We start from the raw sequence: 14,467 nt of genomic DNA, 5'->3' as shown, positions 1-14,467 counted from the left end.
CAAGGTCAGCACATCTCACTTAGAAATTCCCCCCAATCTGCTATATGTGAGGATCTGCTATTGGAGTTTTTAATGTAACTAATTGTAAGTTATAGTCCAGACTGCCATTAATTGGTCAAATTAGGGAAAGTCACCTGACTTCACTATACCTGCATTTCTTCAACACGAGTAAGATAAGAATAAGCTTTTTCCTAAGGGCCTCGATAGCTCCATTCACAGTTTTAACAGTTTATTATTGTATCACTTTACAGAGTCTGGAAAGAAACAGTTTTCTACATAAACTAAAACAGATTTTTAAGAAAAACATTATACATATAAAATTTTAAATCCTTTTCCTTATTCTTCAGGGATGCTGTAACTTTAACAAACAGCAGTATCAAACTCTGAATCAGAGGAACTGGCAAAATTTCAGGTTATGAGCTAAGTGGCTCAACAATGACAGAAAATTAGACAAATTCTGCATTCACTCTGTCCCATGATCTGGCTAATTTCAAAACTTCTGGGTTGAAGAAGTGGAAAATTTTTTCTGAGGTACCAGGCTAGAGAGGCAGAAATAACAATTCCCTCTATAATTCTGTGCCACAACTAAACAGCTACACTGTACAACTCTTGATAGTGCAGCATATACATGATAAGACGGGGGGACTCCCAAATCTAAGAAGGCCAAGGGGCAGGCAAAGTGCTACAACAGGCATTTGACCCTTCTTTTGAATCCATGCTCTCCACTCAAAAGCACACTACTGTTAGCTGATATAGAAAGTGAAATTTACTACCAAATTGAAAAGATATTAACACTTATAAACATAGAAAAGATACCTGGTTGTTTTATGTGCTAAAATTAATGGAGAGATAAAAGTGAATCATTTCTAGGATAATATGTCCTTTATTAATAAGTGAATGTAGTCTAGTATTATTTGCATTAATTAAGCAGGCTGAAATATTGGCAAAAAAAGATGTTTGAACACTTTTCTATAAGTACTCAAGTTAGTTTCCTAATTTCTATCCATTTTTGAAAAATAATCTTATTTGAAACACCCTTTTCCGAAGACATTTCCATTTTTTTTTTTTTAATTTTAGAAATAAAAGGAGGAAAATACTAACAGATCGACAACGTTTTACAAAACAGAAAAGGATCAGTACAGACATTACAGAGTTACAAACAGAGTCGCAGGGAATTAACAATGCTTATTGTATTACATATTGATATGAAGACATTTCCATTTAAAAGCCAAAAAGAGTTTTATAAGTTTTACTACCTTTCCCTTAAATTTTAATTTCAAATTAAATGACTCATCTAAATTAAGCCAAAGGAAAAAAATTACAACATGAACTAAGTAAAACATCTATTAAAGCTGCTTTCCTTTCTATCTGTAGTGCATTTTCTCCAGTAGACCTGTTACTGTAGCCTCCTAATTAGGCCCCTGTCACTAACACATGCTACACAGTGCTCAGACTGTCTCCACACTTATGACTTTATCATCTTGTCCATAGTTTCTTTAACTGAAAAGAGAAAATTCAGCATCTTCACCTCTATATAAAAGTAGCCTCCAGAAAGAAAGGAGTCAGCCTTTCCAATGTTCTCTCCCACTACTCTCCAGCACGAACCAAACTGACGTGAACTAAACTGAAGGGGCTCCTATTTCCTGCACATGAGCTTTCTTTTGTTTTCATTTCTTTTTGTTGTACTGGGAGTTGAACCAAGGGCCTCTGCACTGAGCTACACCCTTATTGCTATTTTTTATTTATAAGACAAGGTTTCACTAAACTTCCCAGGCTGGAATGGAATTTATAATCCCCTGCCTCAGCCTTCCAGAGTACTGGGATTATAGGTGTGCACTACCACACCTGGCTTGTACATTCCCTTTTTAAATCAACTTGTACTTTTCCCTGCTACCTGACACTGCTGCCTGTACCTAGTTATATCTAACATGAGGTGGAGAACTGGTAAGACTCGGTCAAACCTCAGGGCACATAAGGATGCTTCAGGACAGCTTTGAGGACATGACCCCATTGTTGGCACAAGTGTTCAACAGGGCACAGTTATATAACCATGACTTAGCAGGGGACAACTACGCATGTGCCAGTGAGGCCAGCAGGTAAGAATGTAAACAGGTGATAACAACATGCAGCAGAAGCTGCTTTCCAGGACTCAAAGAGGGCTGTGCACAGGTACAGGCCTTATGAGTTGTTGGCTCTACCCTGCGATTTATACTAACCATCAGTGTGCAGGGTGATGGCTTTGGCTGAGGCCTATGGCTGACGCAGGGGAAGTAGAAGAGCCCTGTTGGGTTTTGGTCCAGTCGTGGAAGGGAGCCGAGAGCCAGTATTCCCTGACTGACAAACAGATGGCAGCAGTGTATACTATTCCACATGGCTCTGAAAGCATCACAGGACAACAGACAGTACAAGTGCAGGCAAATACCCAATAGAGGGCTGGGTACAGACACTGACAGCCCGTTCCAGGAGTGGAGTGGCACAGAACTCCACTCTCACACACTGGGGGATGTACCTCCAACAGCGGGCCTTTTTCTCAACTAGCCCATTGGCAGCCAAACTGGCAATGGTTTGGGGACGCATGACATGCATGGCCCAGGAACCTGTACAGGATTCAAAGGACATGACCCTTAGTCCCTTTGCAGAGGGAAAGAGGGACCTCCGGCTGACATGTGGTATCCTGATGGGTCTAGCTGTGGCACAGTCCCACAACGGACAGCAGTTGCTGTCCAGCCCAGCACGGAAGTCCTCTGGTTTGAAACTGAACAGGCAGGTCAAGCCAATGGGCAAAGTTGTGAGCAGTATGGCTACTTGTGATGCGTGAAGAAGGCCCCCTACATGTTTGTATGGACAGTTGAGACACCTTTAGGGGGTTAATGCACTGAGTGCTGGTTTGGGCAGCTCAGGACTGGCGGATAGGGCACTGTCCCTTGTGGAGTGTCAACCTACGGTGAGACTTACAGGATCGTGGTCAAGACATTAACTGTGCAGGGTTGGTTAGGGATAGGGTTAAAGTTAGGATTAGGGTTAGGTTCAGGATATAAGCCCTTCCTCTTGCCAGGAAATGGCTTAGCTCACACCTTGACAAGGGTAGCCACTCTCGGAGGCCTACTTTCTGCTGTGGTACTTTGGCTCCACAAGGCACTGGGATATTTGGGACCCTGTACCATGCAAGCTGTAGCACAATGGCATCTGGACTTGACCCCTGCTGAGGCAATGGCTGCAATAAAGGCGGGTCCCCAGTGTGCTCATTTGGCTCCCTGGAGGCAGAGCGTGTTCACAGTGTTGGGCATGAGACCTCGAGAACCCCATCCGCTGCAGCAGTGGCAGAATGAGCCACACTAAGAGCATCACCACGTGGGTACACACTTTTGCCCACGGACCCAAGAGATGCACTGAAGCCTATCTTCATCTCCGAGATGCTGCTCAGGTGCGGGCTGTATAACTGGGGAACAAACAAGGACCAAGGCAACCTAGGCACTGGCCAGGATACATATTTCCACACAATTTACTTTTCTCTATATATTTATTTACTTTTCTTTCTCTTTTTTTTGAGGGCAAACTTTACTTTTGAGTAATTTTAGATTTACAAAAATTTTAAAAAGAATTCCTACACACTTTTCACCCATCTTATCCTAATGTTTTGTTAAAGATGCACTAGAGACCAAACTCATAAGTAAAATAAATCAAACCTACATATGTAAACATCACATTGTCTCCCTAGTGTAAGAACCTAACAGAGTAAATAAAATCTGAAAGGTACAATAGATGTGAAATGGAAAGAAACTGCTCAAAGGGAAGGAACAACTGGGATGAGGGAAAGGAGAAAAAGGAAGAAGGGAAAAAATATGTAAGTATATACAAAAATAGCTGTGATAATTGTACTGCTGATTTCTACTGGTTTACTGAAAAGAACAGTTAATGCTTAATTTTTTTTTCTTATCCTAATCTTAACACAGTATCTATTCATGCCACATTTTCTAACACTAAGAAATGTACACTGGTGTGTGACTATTAATTAAACTATAGATTTTTATCTGGATCTCACCAGTTTTTCCACTCATGTTCTTTTTTCTGTTCCAGGATCCAATCAAGGATACCACACTGCATTTAGTCATCGTACCTTAGTGTCTCCCATCTGTGACAGTTTCCTAGCCCTTGTTTTCCATGACCTTCCCAGTTTTGGACAGAGCAGTCAGTATTTTTGTAGGATCTCTCTCAATTGGGTTTTCCCTAATGTTTTCTCATAATTAGACAGGGCTACGGGTTTGGAGAAGAATGGTGCTGCGATGCTCTTCTCACCATCTCCTATCAGGAGGCTCACAGTATCGACAGAGTAAGTGCTGAGGATGTTAAACCTTGAGGCACTAGGTCAAGGCAGTGTTTACCAGTTTTTTCCTCTGTCAATTTACCACCTTTCCCCTTCCATATGCTTTAATGTGGAAGGCATCTGAGTCCAGCTCACACTCAGGGGAAGTGCCTTAGCCACTTTACCATCACTGGGACAAAATACTCAACACCTACAACTGAAAGGAAAGGTTCATTGTGGCTCACAAGGCAAAAACAGGATTACATCAGGCAAAGCAATGGGAAAGTTGCTCAACCCCGGCAGCCAGGAAGCAGAGAAACAAAGCAAGAGACAGGGACAGCAATCCACCCTTCCAAGGATTGAAAAAAAAAAAAATTATTAAAATGTATTATGCACCAACTCCCCACGAGGAATGTAATCATTATGCCCTGAGAATATGTATTAATAAAATATAATAAAATAGAAAAAAAAGAACACACCCTGCCAGGTCACACCCCCAGAGATGCATTTCCAACCAGGCCCCACCTCAGCACATTCAGCACATTCAGCACATTCAGCTACGAACTCATTTCTGCAATGTTACTGTCGGAACGGTAAAATCTGCATCCATCCACAAGGAAACACCAGATAAATTCAAACTGAAGGGCAGTCTACAAAATAAAAGTCACTCATCTTCAAAAACACCAAACCCACAGAGGTCAACAATGATTACAAAACTGTTCCAAATTGAAGGAGACTGAAAGAACAAGGCAGCTAAATTCTGTGGTTGGATCCTTGAGACACAAAAGCGACATTATTAGGACGCTGATGGTGAAGGCAATATGGGAGCTTCTGTATTGCCCTCACAAAACTTTCACAAAGGTCTGAAAACGTTTCAAAAAATAAATTTTAAATAACATCATTTTCATTGACCATTAAGGTCTGAATGTGTCCCCCCCAAATTCTTACATTGAAAGTCAATGACCATGTGAAAGTATTAAAAGGATTAGGTCATGAAAATACAGCCCTCATGAATGGAATTACGAATGTCTTTACAAAAGGGCTTGTAGCGGGCGTGGTGGCGCACACCTATAATCCCAGCAATCAAGAGGCTGAGGCAGGAGGAACGTTGCAAATTTGAGGCCAGCCTGGGCTACAAAGTGAGTTCAAGACCAGCCTGAACTACATAGTGAGACCTTGTCTCAAAAAGACAAAAGAAAAAGAAAAAAAAGGGCTGTGAAAATGGGTTCCCCCTTCTGCTGTGTGTGGACAATTACACAGCACCATCTACAAGGGGCAGCCTGAACCAGCCAAGAACCTGCCTTGATCTTGACTTCCTAACCTCCAGAACTGTGCAAAATGAATTTCTATCCTTTACAAGTTACCTAGCCTCAAGTATTTTACCACAATACAAATTGGCTTCATGAAGCCAAGACATCGGCTTTATGAAATCCAAAACACATTGCAAGATTTTCTATTTTTCTTGGTAATAAATTTGTGCTTTGGGTGGTTTATCAGACAATGCACGAAAGAGACTAAATGCAGCTTACACATTCGGAATAAAGTGATATTAAATAGAGAATGATGACTATGGATCAATTTTAGAAGTGCACAGGTCATCAGTAAATGTTTTTGTATTAGAAGATGTATTTTACTTCCTTAAACAAACTAATTTCTTTTTCCCTCCCACACAGGCTCTCACTATGTAGTCCAACTCGGCCTTGAACACTTAGCAATCCTCCTTCCTCAGCCTCCCAAGTGCTGGGATTATAGGTATGTACCACCACGCCCAGATGACCAACGAAATTTTTGACACTGCATATTTTTTAACTCCAACATTACCTCTTTTAAGGCTCTCCATAAACTTGTCAGTGCTACAATTATTACCTTTTCCTACAGATGATAAAAATGAGGCTTACCAAAGGTTAATACTGTGGTCTCAGAACTTCAGAGCAACAAAGCTGAGGTTTAGAGGCAGTCTAACTCCAGAACCTATTCTGTACATCCCATCAGTGCTTGAGTAAAACATACGCCATCCGATTCCTTCATTTATCCCACGCAGATGTGTTCACACAATATACATTTGGAAGGATAATGAAACTGCCACATGAATTCCTACCTGTGTCTGCCTCATCGCCCGTTCCACTCGCCGTGTGCTTCCTCGCTCAAGTTTTGTCCGGAGGATCAAGGCTGACGTCTGAATGGCCCAGAACTTCGGTTGTGAAAGCAAACACTGATGGAAGGAGGGAGGGAGGAAGAAGATCACAAAAGGAAGGGATAAGCTAGAAATCTTATTCTGAATAGCAAAAAATTAATTCTGCCAAAAATATCAGGATCAACCGAATGCAGATTTGATGATCTAAGCAAACAAAGGCAAAAAGTTCTTTTTTTCAATGCACATAAAAACTTACTCTAAAACACACCAAAAATGTTGGTTCCTGGTCTTCATTAGAGGTAAGAAGTCTCCAATTTTAGTTTAAATGCTTTCCAAGAAAGGGCATTTAAAGAAAGACTGGCAGGCCGGGGATATAGCTCAGTGGCACAGCACCTGCCTGGCAAGCATGAGGTCTTGAATTTGACTCCCAATACCAAAATAAATAAATAAATAGAAATAAAGAACAAAAGACCAGCTTAGAAGAAAACTTTGAATATGCACATACTGAAACCTAACCCCTCAGCAGCTATGACTGCCATCAATTCAGAAAACATGGGGGAAGTCATTAAATAGCATCACAGATGTCATGGGACATGAAGGTGACAGTTTGAGGCAAAACAAAATGTATTGTGATAAACAGGGACAACTCGGTATAAGGAACACAACTTAAGCTCTGTCTTAAGGTGTGACTTGGAATCTAATATTGTTCCCCAGTGGTCAGTCCCAGTAATAACTTTCATTAAAGCTCACATAACGGAGAAAAAGACTCACTTATTTGTCTGAGAGCTGAGGCCATCCTTGATCATTGTGTGTTGCCTGTTACTAAACAAGTGTTTGCTTGTTTCTAAAAGACAGGTGTGGAAAATATCCTAATCAAGAGTCCAATCAATCATTTAAAAACCTAGCTGCTCATTAAAAACACCTGGGAAGCTTTGGTAATTTTTGAAGCAAATCCTATCTCTGAGAGCAGATCTAAGTATCGGTGCTTTAAAAAACATTCCTCAGGTAATTGTCAAGTGTAGCCAAGTTTAAGAACTACCAGGCTAAAATAACACAAGTCCTTGTCATTAGACATATCCATTCATAACTCCAAATTCTCATTAAAGGTTAGCAAGAAGTCCTTTAACAGAGCATAAACTGTATCAAAATCTCTACAACTCCTTACTATATGATGCCCAGTCCACCTCATTCATTCGTGTTGCTGTCTGGCCCCTGTAAATATTTGAGTTTTTAATCCTAATCTAGACCAACCCCTTTCACAATGAAACACCAAAGTTAAAACCATTTCCTGAATATCATGCCTTCGGTAACAGCAAAAGCTGGTACTGACACTGGTCTCCTAGCCCCAGAACAACACCTTTACATTATTTTAGGATGCTTTTCCAAACAAAATTAATGCTCATTTAAATGGCTAAGTTAAGATACGCTTATCCACGCCTGGTGCTACACACCTGTCATCCCAGTACCTGGAAGGGTGAGGCAGGAGGATCACAGCAAGTTTGAGGCCAGCATAGCCTACATTGTGAGTTCCAGACCAGCCTCAACTACATGGTGAGATCCTGTCTCAAAAACTTAAAAAAGAAAAAAAGAAGATACGCTTATCTCTTAGAAATGGATGATAGGACTCAGAAGAAATAAGACAACAGAATAATGTAAGACACAGGAAAGACCCCTGGAGATAGTGGAAGAGTATGCAAAGAATCAACACAGGAGGGAAACTAAAGAATGAGAACTTACTGCAGCTGGGCTCTAGACTCCACGGATAAAGCAGTAAGCAAGACAGAGGTCCCTGGTTTCACAGAACTTACATTCTAATGTGTCTTATTAAACTATTTATTTCTCTAACCTAACTGAAAATTAAAATATTTTTCTATCCTTGAAATATTGTTTTTTAGTATGTACAATACTATCTTGCAGGGGCTGGGGATTTAGCTCAGCGGCAAAAGCGCCTGCCTGGCAAGCGCAAGGTCGTGAGTTCGGTTCCCGGTACCAGAGAAAAACCAAAAAAAAAAAAAAATACTATCTTGCAGAATATTTATTTATAAAATGTCATCTCAGGAACTTCCAAAGGCAGGAATCTTTCTCAGGTAAATCTGCAAACCCATCCACAGGGAGCGGCGCCCCAGTCTTTTCACCCTCCGTGGGGTCACCCGTCAGCAGGGGGAGCGCATTGGGCAGCAGCACTCACGACAGTGGGAAGTCTCCAGGCAGCCGAAGGGAGTCCCAGCTCCCCCAGTTAGCTGTGCGGCCTCGGCAAGCTCCTGGAGCCTCCGAGTCTCACCTCCCTCCACGGCAACGTTTCCTCTTCCTACAGTGTTCTCTCTCAGCCCACAGTGGGCAGGCAACGGCGCTCGCCTCCCAGCTGACCCATGTTCTGCCAAGAGAGCAGTGCAGGGCACGGGCTGGCTCGAGGCACATGCCATCAAAGTCCGGTGCTCAGCAGATTATCCCTTAGGCAGGACTGCAGCTCAGTGGCGGAGCACTGGCCCAGCATTCATAGGGCCCTGGGCTACTCAGCACAGGAAAACGAAAAGGAGAAAAGGTTGTCCGACACATTTGCACACTGAAAGCATGAAACGGTCTCCTCAGAAAACAACAATAAAGTCAAACTGTTCTCTACATTGGCTTGAAAACAAGAGGTTTGCCTGATACTTTCCCATGAATGTCAGGCGAAACTTCGTCACTGAACACTGAAGGTAAAATGCAGTCTCACGGACATCTGAAAAACTTGCAAGAAGGGAACTGAGTGGATAATGACATCATGGAAGAATGTACCATATCTTATATCTGTTGGCTAGGAGACAGACTTGAGAAAGTCTTTCTGAAAGGAAGCAGATAGGCTATATTTAGTACATTACACAAAACACTGCTGCCATGAGGTAAGAATAAATCCTAACAAGGAACATTAGATAATGAAAAAGAAAACTGAACAGGAGTTTTATACATGCTCTCCTGACTTATGAAGAAAATCGTGGGGCTGGGGATTTAGCTCAGCGGCAAAGCGCCTGCCTGGCAAGCGCAAGGTCGTGAGTTCGGTTCCTGATACCGGAGAAAAACCAAAAAAAAAGAAGAAAATCGTATTTTAAAAAACTTTCAGCCCAATACTTCAGCAAACAATCCAGTGGGAAAAACATCAATCTAACCTGCTGTCTTGATCATCTTTCTGCTGAGACAAAAGTACTTTTCACCCACAACTTAATGGAGGAGAGGCTTATTTCAGCTCACAGTTTTAGAGGTCTCAGTCCATGGCTGGCTGCTCCAAGGCAGAAACGTCATGCAGGAAGGGCATGGCGGAGCAAAGTTGCTCACTTCATGGCAGCTGGGAAACAGAGCAAAGGCGCGGAGCACCATAGAGAGATCCACCCTCCAAAGGCGCATGTCCCGGTGACCACCTCCTCCTACCCGGCCCCACCTCCTCAAAGCACATTCAGCTATCAACAGCAGTGGATTAACCCCCTGACTAGTCCAGGGCACCCACGAACCAATCACCTCTCCTAATCCAGTCAAACTGACACTCAAGATTGACTGACACACCTGTCTAAGCAGCAGGGCAACCCTACTGGTCAGAACACAAGCCGCAGTCTACAAAGTTGCCCAATAGGAGGCACTGTTCTTAATTCACTTACCTTAGAACGTAAGAAATGATCACCCTACTACCTGGTTCTGTCTGAGCTTCAGGTCTCTGCTTAAATGTTACTTTGTCAGAGAACTTTTTCTACTCCTTCATCTGAGTGACTCCATCTCTATCCAGCAGTTCTCTATCACTATCCAGTCTGGCTCCTCTGATCAGAAGTCCCAACAATTCTGTTCACCAGGGCCTTACAAAGTGCCTGGCACACGGTAGGTACATAAAGGAAGGACAGAGAAAAGGAGTTTTTCTAGGTCCTCTTTTCCAAAGGAACAGGGCACACAGTGATGTGAATTCATACTGACTGGTATTCATCATGACTTTTTAAAAAAATCACAATTTCACCCCTAAAATCATAATTTCCTTAAATAAGACTGGAACGTAGTCTCCCAAAGACACAGTATTGTAAATAATAGCTACCATAAAATGCTTTAGTTACTATAATCCAAGTAATTTATAGGCTTTTGTGGGGCAGCACAGAACTTAACATTACCTAAAATATTTTTCTTCAAGACAATATGCTTTCAAAGCCAACTAAAATAACTTACAAGTTTTTTTAAAAAATAAGTCTCTCCTAAATTGTGACACATAACGTATTTGGCACAGTGTTAAACTGTACTAAAAAAAAGGTCTGGATACAGGTCCGGGCCCTCTACCAATGAGCTCCACCGGGAAAGGTGTTCCCCATTTTTGGACTTTATTTTACTCATCTATATAATGATGGGATTAGATGTGAGGCCTCTAAGGTTACTTTCAGCTGTAAAAAATTCTATTTGCTTTACAGCATTAAAAATAATAGAGTAAGGTCCCAACATAATTGAAGAAGCTTTGTAAAAATCTACAAATTAAGATTAATTCTTCCCTGCTCCAGCTTGCTTTCTTCCCAGCCATTACATACTTGCCCTTGAATAAGTAAATTAACCTCTCTGCAGTAAAATGTCTTATCCATAAAGAGAAAAAAATGGGACAAAAAGAGAATCAAAGTTTACTGCACCTCCAAAGTTCTGTAATAATTAAGGAGAAATAACATCATTAACCACTTACCAGTCCAATTATTTAAATTCAAGACAACCAAAATTTGCATATTTTGTCATTAATTTGGGGAATTATTTTGGAGAGTGCCGGAAATCAAACTCAGGACCTTGTGCCTGCCAGCCAGGCACTGTACTGTTGAGCTATATCCCAGGCCCCTCATTAATTTTTATAACAGGAAATATAAAAGCAACAATTTTATTGCATTTGTTCAATACAAGAATTGATTGGTTCAAATGACACCTGCCCAAGTGAGGTTCAGGACAGTCGGTACACAAACAAACACGCTGCCTGAGTGACGCTCAGGGTAAACTGTTCATGGTATGGTCTGAGTGTGTCCTAGGCTTCAGTGCTGACATTTAATCTCCATTGTAAAGTATTAAGAGCATGGAAACTTAACCTGACTATGGTGTTTAGAGGTGGGCATTTGAGAAATGATTAGAATTAGAAATGGCCATTAGGATGGAGCCTCCATGAATAAGCCTAGGTGGCCACTGAAGAGGGAGAGAAGCTAGAAGCACATGTACACACACACATTTCCATTTCAGGCCACGGTACCACCATGGTAAATTGCCAGCAAGAAAGTCATCATTATATGTAGGCCCTTAACCTTAGAACAAACACATTCCAAAATAAACCTCTTTTCTTTTCAAGGTTACCAAGCCTCAAGTACTTCATTATAGTAACAAAAAGTGCCAATATAGAGGGCAGTATATTATTTACTTATTATTTCAAAAACATTTATTTTTCAAATTTTTTGTTAGTAAATGTTTGCAGTACACAATGGTTACATGCCTTGATGGAGCCGGCACATGTACATAATACATATTAACTCCTTTTTTCATCCCTTTCCCCGATCCCTCCCTTGCCCTTCCATCTCTTTGTTTTTATTTTTGTTTTGTTTTGTTTTTTGACACAAGGTCTCACTACATAGTTCAGGTTGGCCTTGAACTCGTTATGCAGCCCAGGCTGGCCTTGAGCTCACGGCAATCCCCCTGCCTCATCCTCCCGAGTGCTGAGATTACAGGCATCTGCCACCAAGCCCGAGTTCCCGCCTCCATCTCCTGACCCTCTTCTCATGAGAAAGATCTATTTCCCTACTTCCTATTATCTCTCTTTGCTTCCTATTTATAATTTGGATTTCTCATATAAGAGAAAGCATGCGATATTTAAGCTTCTCTGATTTATTTCACTTAATATTATGGTCTCAAAGTGATCCATTTTTTTATGAATGACTTAAGTTTATCTTTCTTTATGGCAGAGTAGTACTCCATCGTGTGTAAATAAAACGTTTTCTTTATCCATTTATCTGTTGATAGACATATAGCCTGCTTCCAAGATTTAGCTACTATGAATTTTGCTGCTAGAAACATGGTTATGCAATGCCCTTAACTCTTTCAGGAAGATCCCTAGAAAAGGAGTAACTGGCTTAAATGGAATTTCTCTCTGTAGTTTTTTGAGGAATCTCTACACTAATTTCCATAGTGGCTAGTTTACATTAACTCTTATATAAGAGTGTATATATGTACTAGTTTACATTCACACTTATATAAAGACACATTATGTGCTAGCCAGGCACTAGTCTAAATGCTTGACAAATATTAATGGTATCTTACATTTTCGTTCTAAAAGCTTTATACATTTGCTTTTTACTTTATATAGGAAATCTTTCTAGAACTGATTTTTTATGTAGTATGATACGGGTTAAGAGGGCTGTTCTCCATATGGAGTTTAAAAATGATCTAGTACATTCATTGACAAGCCTGCCCTTTCCACTGAACCGCAGCGCTGCCTTTGTCATAAATCAGGTGAACCATGTAGTGTGCATCTGTTTCTGGAATATCTGTTCCATTGATTGGTTTGTATTTCCTTCTGTCAAAACATCTTAATTCAATGTTCCTAAAGTTTTAAAACTAGCCCAGGACACATGCTGAAACACAGCATCTTTGGCCCCAGCCCGAAGGTTCTGACCCAGGAAGGTCTGGAGCAGTGCCACAGAGGTCCCATTTCTAACAGGCTCCCAGGGGATGTTGCGGAGCTTCCAGGGACCACAATTCGAGAACCACTATCTCAAACAGTACAGTTTTATAACCGATCTTGCTGACTGGCAACATAAACATTATAAAGCCTCTGGCTCTGTTCCGCTTCAAGAATGCCTGAACAGTTCTTAACACTTTGCTTTTCTGTATGAATTTTAAAGTCAGCTTTGGTTCCCCCCAAAAGTGGCCGAAATTACAACAAAAAAATCAACCACTGGTATTTCATCAGAGATTACATTAATTATGAAGACAATTTGAGAGATTTAAAATTTTAAAACTTTGAGTCCTCTATGAACAAAGTATATCCTCCTTTTATTTAGATATTTATGAATTTCTCCTAATGATGTTTTATAGATTTTAGACATTCATAAATCTTTGGGCAAATTTACTCCTAGGAATCTGATGGGTTTTAACATTACAAATGCGATTTTTTTTTCATCTTTTAATTTTTTTAAATTGTCGTAAAAATACAAAAGATAAAATGTACCACCTTAATTAAGCAAACAGTTCAGTAATGTTAAGTATATTCACTCTGTTGCACAACTAGTCTCTAGAACCCTTTTATTTGCAAGTAAAACTATATCCATTAAACAAAGCTCCCTACCCTCTGTCCCCAGGCCCTGGAAACCACCGTTGTGTTTTCACATCTCTACCAATCTATCTACCCTTGGTATTGCACGTAACCAGAATGACACTTTTACCCTGAGTATATTAAGTATAGTAATTTGATGACACATCAGTTCAGAGGCCAGAGGTAGCAGAGCATGGCTGTAATCCCATCCATGCTAGGAGGCTGAGGAAGGGAGATCTCAAGTCTAAGCCCAACCTGGGCAACTCAAGGACCTAGCAGTTCTCTGTTTCAAAATAAAAAATAAAAACAGGGCTGGGAACATAGCTTAGTGTAAAAGCCCTGGGTTCAATCCCCAGCACTACCACCACCACCCCCAACACACACACACACACACATACACACATAAAATAATTAGCTCACTTAATTATACATATTGGCTAAAGCTTCAAATGAGGTTTGAAATAGGCTAAGAGTATTTATGTTCAACTAGCCCAACTTTCATAACTAGGACACTGTGCTAAAGAAGTTTACACTATTGGCAACCATGTACTTGTATATAAAATAGAATTTCTACCACTTTTATGCATAATAAAACCAAGGTGAAATACCACACAGGGGAGTAACACTTGTGTGCTGTTTTAAAAAAAGTTCTCTCAGGTGGGTGTGGTGGCCCACACCTGTAATCCCAGCACATGGGAGACAGAGGCAGGAGGATCGCCACGAGTTTGAGGCCAGCCTGGGCTTCACAGTGAGTTCAAGG

The 14,467-nt window shown here is 41.0% G+C and overlaps 1 protein-coding gene across 1 annotated transcript in view; it reads right to left on the bottom strand.

Annotated features, from left to right (window-relative positions):
- Ttc27 (tetratricopeptide repeat domain 27) overlaps positions 1 to 14,467 on the bottom strand; it is a 166,355-nt gene that overhangs the window by 102,251 nt on the left and 49,637 nt on the right. The window contains exon 10 of the mRNA XM_005390841.2: positions 6,402 to 6,515. Coding sequence (XP_005390898.1) covers positions 6,402 to 6,515 — 114 coding nt within the window. The remainder of the gene's footprint in view (positions 1 to 6,401; positions 6,516 to 14,467) is intronic.

This window comes from Chinchilla lanigera, unplaced genomic scaffold (assembly GCF_000276665.1).
Source record: "Chinchilla lanigera isolate Chin_1 unplaced genomic scaffold, ChiLan1.0 scaffold00040, whole genome shotgun sequence".
Lineage (NCBI taxonomy): Eukaryota > Metazoa > Chordata > Mammalia > Rodentia > Chinchillidae > Chinchilla > Chinchilla lanigera.
Note: the sequence above shows the minus strand (reverse complement) of the source record. Positions and strands in the feature narration are given on the sequence as shown.